Source organism: Agelaius phoeniceus, chromosome 5, assembly GCF_051311805.1.
Source record: "Agelaius phoeniceus isolate bAgePho1 chromosome 5, bAgePho1.hap1, whole genome shotgun sequence".
In the NCBI taxonomy this organism is placed as follows: Eukaryota; Metazoa; Chordata; class Aves; order Passeriformes; family Icteridae; genus Agelaius; species Agelaius phoeniceus.
Window position 1 is genome coordinate 59,227,671 of NC_135269.1, and position 20,740 is coordinate 59,248,410.

At 38.6% G+C, this 20,740-nt stretch overlaps 2 protein-coding genes across 3 annotated transcripts in view; one reads left to right on the top strand and one right to left on the bottom strand.

The window, feature by feature from the left end:
- On the bottom strand, positions 1-10,708 carry DUS4L (dihydrouridine synthase 4 like). Of its 2 annotated transcripts, none has more exons than XM_054631751.2 (7): positions 10,573-10,708; positions 9,738-9,872; positions 9,351-9,472; positions 5,859-5,976; positions 4,354-4,476; positions 2,822-3,048; positions 1-1,343 (listed from the first exon to the last, which is right to left on the bottom strand). In XM_054631751.2, exons 2-7 carry the CDS (start codon positions 9,845-9,847, stop codon positions 1,078-1,080), a joined length of 966 nt encoding a protein of 321 aa, XP_054487726.1. In that variant the 5' UTR covers positions 9,848-9,872; positions 10,573-10,708; the 3' UTR covers positions 1-1,077. The 2 variants fall into 2 exon arrangements, with proteins under 2 accessions (XP_054487726.1, XP_077035216.1); XM_077179101.1 differs by lacking the exon at positions 10,573-10,708 and adding an exon at positions 10,046-10,437.
- Positions 10,598-20,740, top strand: part of COG5 (component of oligomeric golgi complex 5) — a 174,264-nt gene continuing 164,121 nt past the window's right edge. The window contains exons 1-5 of the mRNA XM_054631746.2: positions 10,598-10,726; positions 11,545-11,684; positions 12,674-12,731; positions 15,492-15,546; positions 15,645-15,714. Of these exons, the coding sequence (XP_054487721.2) occupies positions 10,672-10,726; positions 11,545-11,684; positions 12,674-12,731; positions 15,492-15,546; positions 15,645-15,714 (378 nt within the window). The 5' untranslated portion in view covers positions 10,598-10,671. The remainder of the gene's footprint in view (positions 10,727-11,544; positions 11,685-12,673; positions 12,732-15,491; positions 15,547-15,644; positions 15,715-20,740) is intronic.

The following is a 20,740-nucleotide window of genomic DNA, read 5'->3' on the forward strand; positions in this document are numbered from 1 at the left end:
TACAAAACCAAGTAATTTATTTAGAAAATCTGGAACTATTCACATGTATATTTATAGAACAATCACAGTCAGAAAACTCGGCAATTTTTGGTATGAATTTCTATGCAAACATATAAAGAAAAAATTATTTGATTACAAATAATTGTACTGTACAGTTTTGTGAAATTTCCCTTGCAGAACAAATGCAGCTGGTGTGTAATGTTATTATCTTGTTCTGATTTTCACTATTTTGCCCCTATATAATGATTCAAAGCCAAGTGGCTGTCATGCTTTGATAAGCAACATGCCAGCAGGCAGAAAGGACTGCAAGAGCCCCACTGAGAGAATCTGTCAGCTTTTCTTTGACCTAAAAAGTTCTGGTTTGGTAGATGATAGGGATTTAATCTTTATGCAATTTAATCTGTATGCAATTATTCTACAGTAGATAAAAACCCCTGAATTTAGTTAGATTAAACTTAGAAGTCTTGTTTAGATTCAGCTAAATTTGTACTTAAACTATCTCTTCCTTTTTCCTTCTTTCCCTCTTCATTTTCCTTCTTTCCATAATTGTTTATCTATTCTGTGTTTCTTTTGCTATAAGAAGTATGGAATTTTTCCAAGTTATAAATAACAGAGTTTTAGGCTGCAAAAGAAACATCAAATTTAAAAAAGGATAGTATGACGGGCTTTAAGCTTATGTTATCTAAAGCAAAAACTTCTACAGTTGCTCCCTTTGTGTTCTTTTGGTCTGAAATTACTGTCATTATCTGTAAGTAGTCCTGATTTTAGGAGGTGTAATGTAAGAAAGGCCCTAGTTTTGTAATCATATTGCTGTGAGAAATTATCTGGTGAAAAATTAAATTACTGGGGCCTTACAATAATCAGTCCTCTCTGGAGTAGCGCATTGTAATAGAATTCCACATTTGTAGATTCTTGAATATTCTTTAGAGCGAAAAAAGGAGACATAAAAATATAAAGTATCATCCAAATAATAATGTTTTGCTGTGTTACACAATATACAAATATGACTAAAAAGTAAAAACCCAACGAAAACTTTCACAGTTTATCGACAATTGCAAAATACAAGTTTACATAGGACTAACATACTTTCATTTCCCCCAAACCATAATGGTCATTCAGATAATCTAGTACTGCTGAGGTACTTGATAAAACATTGAAAACTTTTTTTTCTTGCTTTGAAGTGATGCGCTCCATCATGTACATTAAGTGGTGGTGAAAACACGTAAAAGGAGTGCCGTGCTCAAGAGCAATGTCAACCCAGTCCTGGATGCACTGAAAAGGTGTCTCTTCATATCCTGCAAACATAGCTGGATTTGCCAAGAGTCCTCTAGCAACCATGATACCTTCAAATTGGAAATTAAAGCAGTAAGTTACATTCTAGTTTCAATTTTATGCTAAATCTTCCTGTGGATTTTGTACAACACCCCTTAGGACACCCACCCAAAGCTTACAGATAGTAATGGGAGAACAACAGGGATGAGTATTACAGCTGTATCAGAGAAATCCATTGAACAAGGCAAACCTCAGAGGATCTACAACACCTAACCATACATTCCAGAAATTTTGAAACAAAACACAGGTCACAGAAGCATTTCTTCCCTTCTTTTGAAACTGCAACTAATTAGTACTTTGTTCTTATTCGTTACATACATTATTGATTTGTAACATAAAATTACGATGGAAAGACAAAAGAGGACCGATAGTTTTCTGTGTAACTCAGTCTATTCACTGTCCTTCTTCCACTAAGAGATGGAATGGCTCAATTCAATGGCACAATTAAGAACATTTTAGGACTCTTGATCTGCAGTAAATCTTTCTGAACAAGCGTGTAGTATATTTGCAACTCTAATCCAATACCATCAGATAAACCCATACAAGTTCTATTGTAATTTTTCTGTGATTAAGGGTTTCTGGTTTTCTGCACTATCAAGATATAATCTATCACACTCAGTCTTTTCTTAAAAAATAGGATGATCAGAATTGAAAAATGTAATTTGTCATTGTCCATGACAGAAAAAACTGAATGCTTAATATTTTTACTACTGAAGAAGGTCAGCTGGACTATGAGAACATTTTGTTGTAATATGCATTTCCTTCCTGCTCTGTATTTGGGGGGAAAGTCACTGTAAGCAGCATGGCAGCTCGGTTCAATTTCTGTTGTAGCTATTAAACAGCAACAGTGTTGGCAGAACCCTGCCACAGGTACTGTTCTCTTTCCTGGAAGACACAAAGTCTGTAGACACAGATTACCTTTTCAGAACATACACCAAATTTCCACACTGACTTGAAACGACAGACAGTTGCAGGATCTGTTGTGACTTAATAACTGAAAAAAATCCCCAAATTCTATGACTGAAATGAAATTGCAATGCCTCACTGTTTCCTTGAAGTTAACCATCTGGCTTAACAATATATCCCTTTTCCACTGTGTTCTTACTGTAAGAAATCTGCTCCTATTTGCAGGAAGTAGAGATTTCCAAGTAGAAGTTTACAGTTCTTTAAAATGATCAGCTCTATAAAGAGACAGAATGTCTGATGGTCCCCCTGAACTCCACTACTGAGTGATGAGATAGCATAATTAATCACAGAGCTTTTGTAATTTGCCTCAGAATTAATTATTTGTGGCTTTGAATAGCAGTGCTCTAGTGTTCTGATGATCACCAGTGATTCTGCTTATGAGTTTTTTAAGGCATCTAAAATAACTTCTTTCATTTGTCTCCTCAAAGAGAGAAAGCACTCAAATCATGTCCTACTTACATTCAAAATAAATACCTTGAAACCTGGGAAGTGTACTTAGAAAATAGAGTATGTTTAATCTTACCATCTGCTTCTGTCAAGTGATGAACATTTTCAGCATCTTTTAAAGATTTAATGTCTCCATTAGCCACAATAGGTATAGACATGCTTTGTTTAATTATTTTAATTGCATCGTAATGTACAGGTTGATGCCTTTCTTCTGTACTTCTCCCATGTACTGTAATCCATGAAACTCCAGCTGCTTCAGCTTTCTGACATAGGTCAACTGTTCTTTTTAAGTCCTCATGGATCCTAAAATTGCAAGGAATGAAAGCAGTAGGTAGTAAATTTCCTGGCCTATAAAAAAAGCACTCCTCCATAAGGAGGAATTACCACAGATTTCCATAAATAACAGTATAAAGCCAATATTACAGTTGGAAAACAGTGTTTGATTTTTGAGGTGTTTTTAAGATAGTTTAGTGTATGGAAACTGGTACTTAATTTAACATTTCCCACTTATATCACATCTCTGTAATATACATAGTAAATTTTAGAAAGATTGAGCAAGGGTACCCAAAAAATCTAAAATCAAGGCCATGATTTTGCATATTTTGTGGGGAAAAAAAAATCTAATTTATAATAGTCCCCCTTTCCAGAAGGACTGGAAATTGAGTTGCAACTTAAATGACAAATAACAAAAGGCACATAGGATATATGGCTAAATAATGGATCGAGAATGGTCATAGAATCATAGAATGGTTCAGTTTGGAAGCAACCTTAAACATCATCCAGTTCCAATTCCCCTGCTATGGGGAGGTAGTGGATCTTCCACTAGACCAGGTTGCTCAGAGGTCATCCAACCTGGCCTTATAAACTTCCAGGGATGGGCATCCACAATTTCTCTGGGCAACCTGTTCCAGGGCTTTAGCACCTCCACAGTAAATAATTTCTTCCTAATATCTTTTAATCTAATCATGCCCTCTTTTAGCCTGAAGCCATTCCCCTTTGTCCTGTCACATCATGCCTTTGTACAAAGTCTGTCTCCATCTTTCTAGTGGACTCCCTTTAGGTACTGGAAGGCTCCTGTAAGGTCTCCCTGGAGCCTTCTATTCTCTGGGCTGCACACAAAGCAATGAAAAACAAGTCTACAGAAGTTTAGAAGCTGATGTAGGGAAGCAGAATGTATTCCTTACAGCAGCTGTGGGACCAGTTCTCAGTTTTGTTACCATCCCTTTATACTCAATTGCAACTGTGGCTCTGCTCTCTAATAGCTCACAAAGCAAATCCTTGTGCAAATACAGACTGTGTATTGCTTTTCTTTTATAGAAGCCCTCATCTTTTAACTTGTACTTTCATATTGTTTGGATTGCAAGAGAACTCTAGCTCACAGTATGTTATCTGGGTAAGTGGTCAAAGGCTGTGCTGGTTCTAAGTTTTCTATTACTTGCCCCAGACATTTGAGTCAAAAAATCTCAGCGGTCTTCACATGTAAGGAAATTACTATAATGTATAGTATTGCATTAATAGAATTATAAATATTATTACTATTACATGAAATTCTTTAAGAAAAAAAAAGATTCTTCCATGTACCACAAACAGCAGTTAAGTTAGACCTACCTTATTTTAATAGATACTGAAAATTTCGGGTTGTCAATCTGACTCCGTACATGTCTCACCATATCTTTAACAAGCTCAGGTTTATTTATTAAGCAAGCACCATAACCTTCTGACATCGCCCATCTTTAAAAGAAAAAGAACACTCATATTCTACATCTGAAGAAATGCAGATCAGTATCAGTTACATACATCACTTTCTTTCCTTATGACCTTCAGAATGTATGGTACTGACTGTAGATCAATTATTTGTTTGCAGTTTGGTACAGCTTTTAGATCCTGGTTCAATCTCCATTGTGCTACCAGAACTTTGACAAGTTACCAATCTCTTTAGGTTCAAAATAGACTCATAAGGAAAATAAAATTTAATCTACAGTGCATGCATAAAAGAAATAATTTGATGTTTCCCCTTCCTCCTGTCACAGATTTCTTTTAAATAGATGACAACTTCATATTGAAAAGGAGGATTTTTTGAAGTGCAGGTGAGGACATTATTTCAGTGATATTCTGGTCTCACTATTTTGACTGGCAAGAATAACCTTTACTTCCACATAACAGCAGCAGTTTTTAAAATAATTTTTCTTATAGAGGCACATAAAGTACACCAACTTTTGTTAATTTGAAACTAATTTGTACAAGAAACAAACGATTCAAATGTAAGCATGTATTTTTGGCCTAAAAGGAACAGACAGTTCTACATACTTAACAGTAGTTAGCTTAAAAAAACCCCAATACTTCCATGCACAAGCCTCAGATCTCTCCAGAAGGGCTTTCTCAAATACTATAGTTTTAGGTCAAGAAAATCTAATTAGAATAGAGAAATTAAATTTATTTTCACTGTAATATTATCTTTTACTTTCCTACATTTTCAAGTCTTTATTTAGAAAAAGACTGCCTGACACTCATGTAATAGATGGTTCTCAATGGAACCAATTAGGAAGAATCTTACTACTCTATTTCACTGCCAAAACAAAATCTTTATCAATTTAAGTGTGAAGTACATCACTAATTCACTAAACTTATAAATTTAATAAAAGATGGAAAAAATTATTTTCACTACTTTATCTGTATAATTTTATTTTAAAGACTATCCTTCACTTGCAGCAAATTTGAGACATCATGGACTTGCCTCATTATTCTGGAAATTGCTACATCATGATTCAAACCACTCTGCAAATTATTTGCAGCAAGCTCTTTTTGGTAGTGCACATTTAACAGTTGCTGAGAAGGGATGGACACTTCAGAGCCAACACTCAGTATCTCAGAAATTAAAAAAGGCAAGTTGGCAAATACATACAGTTTTCCCAGTAGTCTCACCATGGTGACAGGCAGCTGGGAGCACTCAGAACAGTGCCTTACCACATAGACATTTCTGACAGGTTAAAAAGCTCTTACTCTCCTGAAATCTATTTTTAGGTTAAGATAGAAATTATGATGAAAAGGAAGACGAGCATTCTTTAGTCTCTTAATTATTTATCCATATTTACCCAGCTTGTTCAAACCTTTACCTCTGAGGACAGCCACAGTTTAGGTCTATTCCATCTGCAAAAGGACAGATGATACGGGCAGCATCACACAAAATCTGTGCTTCTTTAGCAGCGAACTGAACAATCAGTGGGTGATCACCTATGCCAATGAAAAGATATTTAGAGATTAAAAATTCCCAGAAAATAAAAGTAACAGGTTCTAAATTTTGAATGCTATTTTAGTATATTGTACATCTGTCTGACTATGGTCCTGGCAACCAAGTATAGGTGACCCTGCATGAGCAGGGTGGCTGGATAACATGACCTACAGAGGTCATTCCAAGCTCATCTATTTTGTGATTCTGTAAGCCCTCAGTCACAAATAAACAAAGGCAGCTGGCCAGGGGTTACTTACTAAGTGAGTATGTCTATTAACAGAGGTGGAAATTCAGACAAATATAGGTGCACTACACAGTTGCTGGCTTAACATACACTTTCTGACTGACACCGGTCAGTTTCTAATCTTTCACAAAGAGCATTTATGAAACTAGGCATTCTCTAATTTTCAGCAGCCTTCATGCTTCCCCTCTTAGCCTGCCCCTTGTCTGCATGCTGCTCCTTTGCTGTGCTGTCTGTCTAGCCAGGTCTGAAACTTGCTTACAGAACCAATCCTTCAGGAAGGAACTAAAACACCCACAAGCTTTGCCCTTCCTCATCCCTGCCCATCATTTTCCTTTTCTGTGCCAACATGGCTGTTTTCTGTCCACAACGTGACACGCAGAATTGGAATGAGCACACGTGTGCAGAAGCAGCTCTAGCAGCTTTGTCTCTAGTGAGAAACCAAAGTGCCAGTGCTCCTCAGCTTGGGTCTGCTGAACTACTTGTGATTTACTAAGCCCCTGCAGAGAGCCAGATGGTCATTTGGAACACGAGTTCCTCTTTTACAGCTACTGCATTACATTAAAGGCATCTCAAATATCTCAAGCAGTCTCAGCACTCACTTTCCATATAAACAATTGCTGTAGTTAAAAAGAAGCAGCATGGTATCTGAGCACTGATGGAAAGAGATGATCCAACAAATGCACAAAACAAGTGCACTTCTTGTACTGAAGAGACCACAAGTGCTTTCTGAACATTTTTCTGTTTTAGAGGAAAGTAAGAAGTTATTGAAATGGTGGAGATTAAGTAAGAAAGGCCACCACTATGCTCTCAATCAAGCTGAGGCACTTCTAAAAGTTACCTAAAAATCCAGCAAGCAAAAAAAAAAAAAAAATTGCACATATATTTTTAAAAGTGTCCTTTTAATACAGTGCTCTAGCTGAAGGAATTTACATTGTTATACTAATATTTTAGAATAAGCCCACATGCCTAGTTTCTCTTTGTTGAGCATTAAGTAATAAAAATACTGAGTCTAGCCACAAAATTTTTTAGCAGCAGCCACAAAGAACACCTATCTCTGAGAAATATACAACAAAGAAACATGAATGCAGAAGAAAATGTAAAACATAAATTGCAAACCTACCCCACTAATTAGAAGACAAAATCCCCAAACAGTCAGCAAGTTAAATATAAAACCACACAACATGTAAATGCCAATAATGTAAATACTATAATCTGGTCAAAGCATGAGGCAGCGTGTTTCACAGGCCTGTAAAATTAAGGACAGCATAAAACAACTAAGTAGGAAAAGGATGTTGCTTACAACACTAAAACATTTCATCTCCTCTTTCCCTATCCCAGCACTCCCCAGAACACACTCCATATCTGACCTGCAGAATTTCAATGCCACCGTACTTTGTGCAGAGCAGAAGTGTAAGTAAATTCAAGGGGGGCAAACGAGTAATTGTGGAGCTTTGAACCATATATATTTGAGTCAGTTATGTTCTTACTCATTTATTTTTATGTACAATGAGTTATTAATGGATTTTTTGAAGTTGCATTCCACTCATAAGAGTCTACCTGTGCTTTCCAATGTGAATTTTCTCTGTAATTGCTCTGTTCTATTTGAATAATGCACCATAATACTGGGTGCATTACTACCATAATACATAGCCAATGCTAAAACAGTGAAATACACTTTCCCTATTGCATATACACTTATGAAACCACAAATTCTGGGGCCTAAATAGACTAAATCATCCTAATTTATAGATCCTACATGCTGATCTTACTTGCATGTTAGTGGTGCTTTTCATTCCTCCAGCTGCAGCCTGTGCTCGTATATTCCTTGTCACACTGTTCTGCTGCAGCCACTTCATGCCAACAGATCTCTATCGTTCTCATCACCTCTTCCCACATACTTCAGATCTCTTTATAGCCATGACACTGTGTAAGTCCTCATACTTCTTCTTTTTATAGGTGTTCTGGTTATGTTTCTGTACCATGCCTGAAGCCTTGCTTCTCCCCCTCAACCCCAGCCATGCTTAAACCTCTGGTCTCTTTTGTGCTTTCTTGTGCTCATTTCTAGAGACATCCACCAACAGCCCTTTCCACTTTCCAGTCTGGCTAATATGAAACCCTTCTTCTTTTCTCAGTCCTTCACTCCACTGTATCAATGGCTGGTCTACTACTTTTTTCACCTTCAGTAACACTCTTATATTTGCTAGAGACTAGAAAACTTTTCCTGGATGAGTTAAATGTTTGTTTCTGAAACACACATGAAACAATTCCTAGAAAAAGAATCTTACTGCAATCTTGTACCTGGCCTAACTGTGATGGATGGAGTTACTTGTCAAATTTGTTTGAAGCTCATTTATAGTGGCCTGTGTGGTGCTGCATTTTGGATTTTGTGGTAAAACCAGTGTTGATAATTCACAGCTGTTTTGGCTGTTGTTGCAAAGTACGTAAGCACGTGCACAGTGTCAAAACTTCCTGGTTTTCTCACTTTACTTGCCCTTACCCCCAACAAACAGACTGGAATGGGCAAGAAGTTTGCAGCAAAGCTATGACAGCTGACCCAAATAGGAACAAGGAGTATTCCATACTGTATAACATCAAGCTTAGCAAGGAAACTGGAAAGATAGGGAAAGAAAAAAGTGGGTTGGGACAAGGAATTTTTGTTCCAGTGTAGCTACTGCTTGGAGAATGGCTGGCCATTGGTCTGCTAGTAGGAAGTGATTGCCTTTGCAGAACTTGTTTGTTTCTTTCCCTTTTTCTTCCCTTTACATATTAAGCTGCCTTTATTTTGACAAATGAATTTTTCTTTCATTTGTTCTCCCCATTTTCCCCCTGTGCTGCTGGGAGAATGAAGGAAGAATGAGTGAGTAGCTATGTGTGGTCAACCTCCACAGATATAAATTCCTTTGGAGGCCTTGATTTCAGGTGGAGACCAAAGTTTTCCACTATTTCATTTCACCCGCTATTGCTGGACTGTGCTTACTCTCACTTAGATTATTTCTGTGGTTTTATAATCAGACAATATACAAAAATTGTTAATGGATGTCAACTTGTGTAACTCACTTCATTCACCAGGTCAATTTCACTTATGATCACATAAAACATTCTGACAAGGCAATGGTTTCTTAAAAATAATACCTTTGTTTGTTGTGAATTCGCTGTCTCTGGCTTTTGCAGATCTCACAAAATCAGCTGCCACTATCATTGGTGTGTAACACAAATCACAACTGTACTTCCTAACCAAGGTTCTGAAAGCCAACCTGCAGACACATGAAGATTAAGAGGTAAATAGTTAAGGCATTTTTCTGATTAGCTACCCTAAAATGCTGTTCTAACATGCAGTATTGTGGGGATGTTTAAGTGTTTTATGTGTAGATCTGTAATGAAAATATGTAAAATAAAACACGTCCCACATCTACCTCTGTCTTAAATAAAGAAGGTAATCACCCATTTTTAGTCATTATAAATTTGAGAAACAAGTTTCTAAACAGAGAAAATGACAGAGCTGATATGACAGTTACTTACTTTGAATAGCGGACCATAGGAGCACATATTTTTACAACTTGCCCAGAATGAAACAAATCCATGGGATCTTTTAGTTGGCATTCTTTAGTTTCTCTGATGTCATCAATCATGTATAACTAACAGTCCTTTCAGCATCTGGAAAAACAAACAGCGTCTGAAACGTTCATCATTCAATGCAGAGCAGCACAGTTTACACAGCACTGCCGTTCTGGTGAAGCGGCCGGCCAGAAGTTGCTCCCCGCAGGGTGCCGGGGACAGCCCTCCTGGCACGGCTTCCCCCAGGCACGGCTCCCCCGGCACGGCCTCACCCTGCACGGCCCCTCGCGGCATGGCCCATCCCGGCACGGCTCCCCACGGCGCGGTGCATTCGGGCACGGCTCCCCCGGGCACAGCCTCTCCCTGCACAGCCCCTCACAGCACGGCTCCCCCAGCACAGCCTATTCGGGCACGGCTGCCCCGGGCACAGCCCCTCACGGCACGGCTCCCTTCAGCACAGCCTATTCGGGCACGGCTGCCCCAGGCACAGCCCCTCACGGCACGGCTCCCCTCAGCACAGCCTATTCGGGCACGGCTCCCCCGGGCACAGCCCCTCACGGCACGGCTGCCCCGGGCACAGCCTATTCGGGCACGGCTGCCCCGGGCACGGCCCTTCACGGCATGGCCCCTCACGGCACAGCCCTTCACGGCACGGCTCCTCACGGCACGGCTGCCCCGGGCACAGCCCCTCACGGCACGGCTCCCCCGGGCACGGCTCCCCCGGGCACGGCCCCTCACGGCACGGCTCCCCCCGGCACGGCCCATCCCGGCCCGCCTCGCTCCCGGCGGCCCCGCTCACCACGTGCCGCCGCCGCCGCCGCCCGCTCCGTCGCTCTCCTTCGCCATCATCGCCGCGCGCCGCGTCCGGGAGTGACGCGCGGGCTCCGGCACCGCCAGCATGGAGGAGGCGGGGGCTGCCCCCGCCCCGGCGCTCGCCGAGCTGCGGGCGGACGGTGAGGCGCGGCCGCGGGCTCGGGGGGCAGCTCCGGGCACAGCCCCCGCCGGCACGACCGCGCCGGGGGCCCGTCCGCGGCGGCCCGGAGGGTCCCCCGGGAGGGCAGCGTTGGGCCGGGCGGGCGGGGGAGCCCCGCACCGGCGAGTCCCGGGAGTTCGGGCGGAGGAGCGAGTGCCCCGGCGCGGGGAGGGACCGCGGTGGGTGCGCGGAGTGTGCGCCGGGGCTCGCTTGCTCCCAAAGAGAAAAAAATTGCACTGGAAGGAGAGGAGAAGGTGCTCGGTTGAGTTGAGAGTAGCTGTTTGGGAACAATGGTTTTGCTTGATCCAGAGTCATAATTGCAGTATTATTTCATAATTGTTTTATAAACTCACACCGTTGTCGAAATCCGGTATGATTTAATCAATTTTGTCTCTTGCTACTTGTCAGTGATCTGCAGCTGACTAGTGTGTTTGGTTATGGATACAGGCTCAACAGTTTCGCCCTAGTTACACTGTAAAGTTTGAGAAAATAAGGTACTTTTTAGTGTATTCTGCTCAAGAGAAGGGTTTCGGGAATAAAGAACATGTGACTTTATCACCATTTGCAAAAAAAAAAAAATCCCCAAAACAAACACGAACCCCAGTTACCGGTTCCAGACTTGTTTCTCGTGCTTGTGCCCTCTTCCGACGTTTGTACTATGTGATGTAGAGAACATTTACTGTTATGTTGAATGTTGAAGAAATTGAAGGTCAGAGATTTGTACACTGCAGAATTAAATATTATTTAATTCTTCCAAACCATGAAAATAAAACCCTAAAATCCTAAATCCTTTTTCAGAATGTTATGCTGACTTCTTCAGAGAAGACTTTGATGTGAAAGCTTACACTTCCCAGTCCATCCATCAGGCTGTGATAGCTGAGCAGCTGGCCAAACTTGCTCAAGGTATTAGTCAGTTGGATAAAGAGCTGCATTTACAAGTAAGTTTAAAACATACCTGTTATTCTGGGGTGATTGATATAAACTAGTCAAAAAGTTAGTATTCTTACGAGCTTGTAACTTGTGAAATTGCCCAGTGTCCTCTGCAAGCAGTTACTAAAGGTACAGTTTGCAGCTAAACTAGTAGTGAGTTTGACAACTCAGTTAAGCCCACAGTCAGTACTGCTAGCAGGTAACCATGTATTATTTCAGTTTTTGTAGTCTTATCTCTGTGTGATGTTTTACTCTTCCTGGTAAGAAGGAAGACTCTTTCCAAATGATTGTGTCAGCTATCATAAACACTTGAGGCCATGTTTCAGCATGGCATTGTGAGAAGATAGAGAGAGCTTGCACCTTTACATCATGTGCTGAAGAGTAGCATAAGCCCAGGGACTTACCTTTAGCTAGGCAGATATAACCTATGCTAACACACCCCTACACCTTCAGAAAGGCTTTTGAGTTAAGATAGAAGACCTTTTCCATGCAGAAATCATAAATCCACAGAAGACATTGCAATGAGAGCACTTGCTAAGTTTGTCTGTAGTTTCAAAACTTGCTTCTTCCCTCCCCCTGCCCCAGTTAGTAAGTTCTTTGGGAACTTACTAATACTTACTTCTATAAATGTCATAAACAGAAAAAAAAAAGAATATACATAATTATGGTGTGATTAGTAAGTTCACATTTACAATTATTATTAAATATCAAGATGTGTTGAAATGTGATTGCTCTGCTGTCTTTAATTAAGATGTCAGCTCTGCTGCACATCTTAATTAATTTCTGACCCTCTTCTCATTCTCAGCTTGCTGCTTTTGTGAGTTAAAACACCTTGTGTTCTTAAAACCCTTTCTCCTGTGAGATGTACTTGCTTTTTTCTGTATCTGGCTAATGTAGGGATGCTGATACTTAAATGCCTAATTGTGATATATTTAATACTTCTTTTAGGCTCATGACCCCATTTTTCTCTTTTGATTTCTTTATTGGTTTTTTTAAGGTTGTTGCAAGACATGAAGATCTGTTGGCCCAAGCAACTGGAATTGAATCCCTGGAAGGTAAATATTGTTATATTATGCTGGCTATCCTTACAGTGGAGGAAGCACTTTCAGGATTTGTGCAGGGAGCTCATTCACTGCCAGCTTTGGCCCCTACTGTTAAAGCTCCAGATCTGATTTCTGAGGAGTAACATGTGGCAGCTTTTTTATTTTAGTTTTTTTTCCTTACGTCAGTAGATGGAGCTCTAAGGAGAAGATTTGGCCGATACTTCTCTGGAGTAGCTTCTTCATCGGAAAATGTATTTTGATAATGTTCTGAGCAACTTTAGCAATAAAGCCTTCTTTTACCTTTTAATATATTTTTCTAAATAAGCCTAGTTTTGTTGCAACATTGGTAGGTATCTGTTGCCTTAAGCACCAATTTTCTGTTGCACATGCACATGTTGCATAGTTTGCACATCTTTACCAAAGAGGCTATAACACACAATCTAAACCATGTTGAGATACTTTTTACTAGGGAAGGGCTCCTAAGTTAAATACATACCTTTGTTTTATTCCACTCTTTTAGATGAGGATTTTAACATAAACTGCTGATTTTCAAAGGTTTGCTTAGGAACCATTGACTGTATGGAAGATGGTTGCAATCTATTGTTCTCATGCCAGGAGCTCATTAAACCTGCCATTCTGCTCTTTGTCACTTTGCTGAGAGTGTCATATGGTTTGGTAATGTGGTGGGGATTTTGGTGCAGACAGTGTCCTTAGTGTTTGGAGCTGCTTGGGTTCACTGTTTTGTGTCAGTAATTGCATAAAGCTGTAAAATGAAAGAAATGGCTGTTTAATCTAGTAACGGTAGCTCCTGAATAATTTTTTTAAACACTTGGAGAATCAAGTATAAAAAACTGAAATATGTGTCATTCTCCAAATAAGAAGTAGACAGGAATGTGTAGTGAATCTTGTGACTGATAAATACCTCCCTATAACAATCTTCAGCAATTTGTGCTCAGTGGAATTCTGTTTTCTGAAATGATGGTTGTTTCTGAAGACATTTCTTCCTAAAATTGCTCTGAGGAAAGAATGATGTACTTCAAAACAACTACAGTTAGGAAACATTTCTATAAGGCAGGTGTGGTAAATAATGCATGTTTTACAACTAATATGGCAAAGTAAAAATACAATTCAATTCACCTCAAATTTGTTGAAAATTTTCCATTTACTTAGTGTTATGCTCTTAAAGGAAACACTGAGTCAAGATTCATAAGAAAAAGAAAAGATAAATGCCAACAGATTTTTTAATTGTGAAGTTAGAAATGCATAGCTCTTGGTATATTTATCAAGTATGTTAGCAAGTGAAGATTATGGAACTAATTCACAGCATGCACAGTCATTTGGATGTGTGAAAGTGAATCTCATTAAACATTTCAAATTGGTACACCCAGCTTGTAGAGTCTTTTCTTTTTTAGGCCTATGCACTTTTTTTTTAATGGTACACAGCTCTGCTCTATGTATTCTTTTCTTCTTCTCTGTCTATAGGTAGTTCAGTAGGTATCTTGAGCTACCTCTTATTTTAGGATTAGGCTGAATTGTATCATCTTGTATCTTCCACAGCAGGTGGAGAGGGGAGAGTGCCTTTTCACCCATCCTTATTCTGTCCTCTAGGAAGAGGGCTGTTGGATGCTTAATAGCACTATTACAGCCATAGATGCAGCAATGTTGTGCCACTGGCCCTCCCCCATTATTGCACCATAGGGTAGACAGTGCAGCCTATTTTGCCAGCTTTTCACTGTATCTCATATCTTCATTCTCATGATCTATTGCATGCACATGTATAAATAACAGTGAACACATGAGCCTGTCACTAAGCTAATAGTTCTGAAATATGGAGATGATGAAAATTTACCTATCTATATAAAATGGGTGAGATACAGTCACAGTACAGGACAACATGAATGTAACTATTTGTAGTAGTTTTGTTTGTCTTCCATCTTACTGTATCATGCTGCAGTTCTATCTAATTTAATGAAGGCATGCTTGTAAACAGGGCTTTACAAAAACGTTGTATGTTTTAGAAAGCTAACAGTAACTGAAACAAAAATAATTTCATAGGCCTGGGTTTGTCTAACTTAATTAAATTCTCAGCAGGCTGATTCTGTATTGCAAAAATGACTCCTGTCCCCTACTACTTTGTTTGTAATTTACCAAAAAAGAACAGGCGTGCTTGTTGGCTTTCCTTGTGCTGCTTTGCCAAACTAATGTGGAACAAACATGATTAGGGTAGTTTGCTCTGCTTGTAATCTAAATTAGATGACCTTATAATGACATTGATACCTTACTTTTTCCTAAAGATCCTTCTGCACAGGATGAAAACCTTGAAATAGAATAATTTATCTTCTCAGTCCTCTTTGTCCTAGTCACTATGTTAAATAAATAGTGTTAAATATGTTGTGCCACTTTTATATATCATGGTCAGGCTTATACCAGGTTATATAATTTGAACTGCAGTCCAAATCAACATTCTTTTAGAAAGTAGCATCCTCTAAATAGTATTTGAAATTTCACAAATGATGGATTTTGGAGTGATATTTATTCTGCAAGTTTATGTTCTCTACCAATACATTTTCCATAACATTCAGTAAGTGACCTGCTCATTTCATTTCCCAATATGCTTACTAATTTTGGTTTCTCTGATGCTCTTTTATATAAGGGGAAACTGGTTTTGATTTATGCTAAAGTAATTACTATGATTTGAAGAAAAACTCTTTCTATAATTTTCTTATGTTTCTATAATTGATGAATAATGTAAAAATCTGCTTTATTTTGCAGGCGTCCTCCAAATGATGCAAACTAGAATTGGTGCTCTACAAAGCACTGTTGATAGGTATGACATTCATTATGCAATTCGAAACTATAAATCCTTATGTTCTATAATGCTATTTATTAACACTGCTATAAATAATTTTCTCTTCTTGTTTTTAGAATTAAAGTCAAAATTGTTGACCCCTACAACAAAATAGTGTCTCGCACAGCTCAGCTAGCAAAACTTCAGGTAAGTTGCATTAAAAACATATTTTTTAAAAAAATCTTTTTTAATATTTGTTATTTCACAATTGTCAGACATGAATACAGTTTTTCTACTCCAGTAGCCTGTAGTTCATTGCCAGTAATTTTCTGAAAATCAGTATTTGTTTCTCTTCAAGAGCTACTGAGAAGTGCTTAGTAGGAAAGTAGGAAATTGACCTTTGCACTAGCTAACTGAGTTTTTGTAGAGATGGAGGGAAGAGAGAAGGGTCATCTGAGTGTAGATTAATTAAATTCTCATAACTGTTTATGTTATTTTGGTATTTAATGTTATGGTACTGTTGTGTAGAAGATGCTTTTTGCCCCTAAGTTAGTGCAGGCTTTGCTGCAGATTAGTAAAGAGTTTGTGAATTAATTCATTCAAAATTCTTTCAGATTTCTTCCACAGTCAAGATGCAACTTCAGGAGCTATTTGTGGTTGTGGAGTTTTGTAAGCCAGGTGCATAGTTGTGCCTGCCTTTTAAATATAGTGGAGTCTACAGAAGGATGTAGATGTCTGTTAGAGGATAGCAGTTGGAGAGAGCTTATCACAGTGATGGTGAGATAAGTGTCAAACACTTCCATTGATAATTTTATAGGAGTTGAAAACTTTTCCATAGATCTTCAGGAGTCATGTATCTGCATTCTATTAAGTTTATGGTTTGAAATGCAACACAGCTCGGGCCCCACAGTTGTTTAATGAGTTACTGTTTGAACTGTTTGTCTTTGCAAGTTTACCTGAATTTTGAGCTGTGGATATACACTCTAGTAGATTGCCATCTGCAAGTGACTGCTGTTGTAGAGTAGATGAAGCTGCAGACTCGTGCAGATTCTAGTCTGGGGACTGGTGGAGCAGCTGCACTGTCTCTTGGCTGAACTTCTATTTTCTTTGTTACTTTCAGTAGCAGTGAAGTTCAGCAGGGAGCTCTTAACACTCTGTGCAGCCAGATGCTACTGTTGTTTGGCCAGATGCTACTGTTGTTTTCAGCTCCAGCTGTTACTCTTTTTGCCACTGGCCAAAAGTCCCATGACTTCCATGTGGCAGATTAGGTGCAGATTTTTTTGTTGTTCTCTGATGTGTGTTGTGCATGTAGAAGTTGTGGGAATGTGAGGCTAAAGATGAAGATCTTTTGTAGCCTGCCCTTACACAAAGTCAGACTGCAGGAGGATGTCTGAGGAGAAGGAGTCCCTGAACTTAGGAAATGTTTCTTGGATGCTTCCTCTTGGCTGTTACATGGGTTTTCCTGTGGTGTGAAAGCAGCATCCATCCAGAGTCATCATTATTGAGGCTGTGCCAGGGGATTTGTAAGATCTGACTTTTTTTGCTGTAAGTCAGGAAAAAGAGGTGGAGAGTGGGAGTCTGGTAGGCTGCTCTTTTAGCATCAGTGTAGAAAGAGGAATGATGATTCCAGATTCTCTGCCAGTGAGAGTCAGTCTCATCACAAGAGCTGCTTGTCCCCCCTGCTTGCCCACACAAGTCCCTTCTTGTGTTGGCAGATACTTTGTGAGTGCTTTATGTTACACTACACTGCTGGGAGGAGTTGAGGGTCAGGACACCTGAATTAATAAATGAAGCTGAATTTATGGAGAGTTGAGTCAAATCTCAACTCTCCAGCCTCCTAAAAATGCACTGCTGGGATGTCCTTTACCTGGGGGACTCCTTTGTTGAAGAAGGAAGGGCACAGCACAGCAAACAATTGACTTCCTGGTGATGGCAGAGCTTATGACATGAAATGCAAGACTTGTGGTTTGGGACATTGTCAAACTTACTAATTTTATCAGCTGATCTACAGTTGGTAGATGTAGATGGCTGGTAAAAGAAGTTGCCTTCTCTCAAAATCTGTAGGGTTGGCAGGTATGTTTTGCTGGAATGTGTGATCTTTCAGTGCCTCTTGTAGTTGTGATGGTGTTCTTTTAATACCTCTGCATTGATTGCTGTGGGACTGCTCACTAACTGAAGGAATATTTGACTTGCATAAAACTAGATTTTGCCATCCTTAATTGTTTTTAATATAGTCTGGCTTTTTCATAAACATTCTCACTGCAAGTTTGTTGTTAAACTTCAAATCTAGTCCTGAATTCTAAATCTCTGCTATGTTCTTGTACATAATTTGTCTTTCTGTGCTCTTAGAGCTTCATGGCATCCCAAGGCAGCAGCAGACACCAAAAGCTCACTTCCTGCTCTAAATGATACTGTCCTCTTCTGACACTTTCCACAGTTGATCACAAGCTAAGTGGGAGTGGTTAACAGCTGAAATGTGTAGACAGGGAGTTTGTCCTTCAGAGGATTCTTTTCTGGGAAACTGTTTAACTGAGTGTTTTTGCATGGTCGCTTGTTTCAGTGTCTTGGTGTTTGAAAAGCTTTTTAACAGGAAAACATTTAAAAAAAACCCATTAATTCTATATTTCAAAGTTATTCTTCTTAAAATATTTACCAGTAGCAGATGTCTTTGTGATGCTACTGTAAATAAATAGTAAATATAGTCTGAAGATAGTGGGCTGTCTCCACTTTTTTCAAGCTTTATAAACAACAAAATATATACATTCAGTTACCTGCATATATGAGCTACACACTGGCACATTTTCAAGTGACTCTCTCTTTATAATTAAGTCTTCTTTCACTAATTTCTTAAAATTACTTGAGATTAAAAGTAAGAAGCTTTTCAATGGCTCAAATTATAGTAATAATTTCTGTTATTGTTGGCATGTTGTTTAAAATCCAGGAGAGAACTAATATGTAATCTCAAAAAAATCGGGGTTTATTTTTAATTTTACTTAAAATGACTTGGACTAGCTGGAGCCACTGGCCTTTTCCGAATTAATTCTTGCTTGAGCAGTAGAATTTGTTTCTTCTTGGATGAAAGCATCTCCTTTAGAAAAGCATACTTGATGTACTCAGGGAGGGAATGTTTCCTGAATTAATTCAGACTTCTGTTATGTGGGTAGTCAGGTTAGAGGATCTGGCATCTGTGAACAGCTCCACCATTAGATACAGTTCTTTATTTCTGTTACATGTCCTTATATATAGCATTCTTTTGCTGTGACTAGGAGTTTTAGTAAGTTGGACAGCTCACATAAATGAAAATACTTGAGTGAAACAGAATCTTTGTCAAGGGTACAATGCAATAGGAGTCACTACAAAATTTAAAGTGCATCTTCATGTCTTCGGATTTTTTTCCTCCTACTAATTCCCAGGGCAAGAAATTAAAACTTTTTTGTTTTTGCTCTTGTATCTAAATGTAACTTCTCCCATCTCTTACTCTCTTTTAAAATATTGTTTCTTGGGACAGGAAATAATAAGCAACAATTCAACAAAAAAAATACTCTTTTGGTGTGTAAAGTAAAAGGTGGTTAGAAAATAACAGAAGGTGAATTCTCAGGGAAAAACCTTAGCCAGAGGTGTACAACTGGCTTAGAGGATAAATAATTTTGAAAGCAAAATAGGCATACTATACCCTCTCTCTTGGTGAAGCATAGTGCACTATACTAGAAGCTATTTTTGATTAGTCTTGCAGAAATTTAGTTCACAGATATGAAAGTGATATGCGGATCAAGATTTTTTCTAATTAAAGAAATGAATTAATAAAAATTAATACATTAATCTCTCAAAGCAGGATAAGCCCCACTTAGCTCTCACAAAGTATAATAGAAATCACATGGTTAAGTTATTACAGAAGGCATAGAAAACTTGCACTTCAGACTGTGATAGAGAGCCCAAAGCTGTGAGAGTAAATGAGCTTTCCCTGATTTGCCTCAGTGAGTTTTTTCTAATTTTTCTTTTTTGTTTTGTCTAATATGTTAGATGTTTAATAAAATTAAATGATAAATATTTGTGGATTTGTTAGTTTGTGCTGGCATAGGGAAGAGACTGTCAGGTTGTACAAGTCTGCTGTGGATATTGGTTGAAATGATTCACTGGTATAGTTTTTTTATATGTGCACTTCAACTTCACTTTTCAACAAATGAACTTGAGTCTGAAAAAGAGGTTCTAAGTCTTGTTGGATACGAATAATTTTTTTAAAGAAGTTTAAAATTAATTTTGATGTCCATAAGGTTAATACTTCAGAAGACTTTGCCTTCAGTACCAGGGAAAATAGCTCCAAACAACTACATCATACTTGTTCCAAATTTCTGACTTGCCACCCTTGTTAATCTGATTGCAGATTTTGGACTGTATCTATGACTGTACTGAAATCTGAGTTGCATTTCTGAATTCTATTTTAGCAGTTACCCACTCCAGAATGTTGCTGTTCCCCTAGCATGTATTTCAAGATACTAGTTGAATGAAAAGTTATGCAACTATTGTATTTGATTCAGGTATCAGCAATACCTGTTATTCTAATTTGGTGCTAATAAAAGCACACATGAATATGGTTCCTAAAAATTTATATCTCTGTCCATTTTCCTATTTTTTAACCAAGAATGCCATGTAGTTTAATAAGCATATAAAAGAATGTGAGCTAACAGTTGGCTGAATGAAGGTAACTGGCCTTCTGAAAGTTTTGCTGAGAATTAGTTTTTACATATATGCCTACCATAAGAGTAGTCAATATCTGTAATAACAATTTAATCTTTAAGTTTTATTGTCTTCTGAAGTAAGTGCTGCCATTTTGCTTCTTTTGGATGAGTAGTATTTGATCAGCAAAGCCAACTTCCTGACTTTGCTAAAGCTTTAAGAGGGGAGGAGTATTGAGGAGAGATGCAAGAGGTAAAATGAAACTCACTTCTAATTAGAAATATAACATGCTTCTGTCATGGGATTCTGAGTTTCCTTTGTTTTCTGCGTGGGTAGTGGCAGAATAATCTCAGTAGCCCCATGAATATAATTACCAGCTTCTAGAAGTCTTCATCAATATAACATAGAATCATATTAAAATTTTTTGGAGAAAAGGGATTTCAGTGTTCTAAAGTTCCTTGTTTTTATTCACATTCACATTTCCTTTTTTGGTTAAGATGTTTCCACATTTGAGTAGTGGTATTATGTGATGGTAATATACTGATAATATCCCCTGATG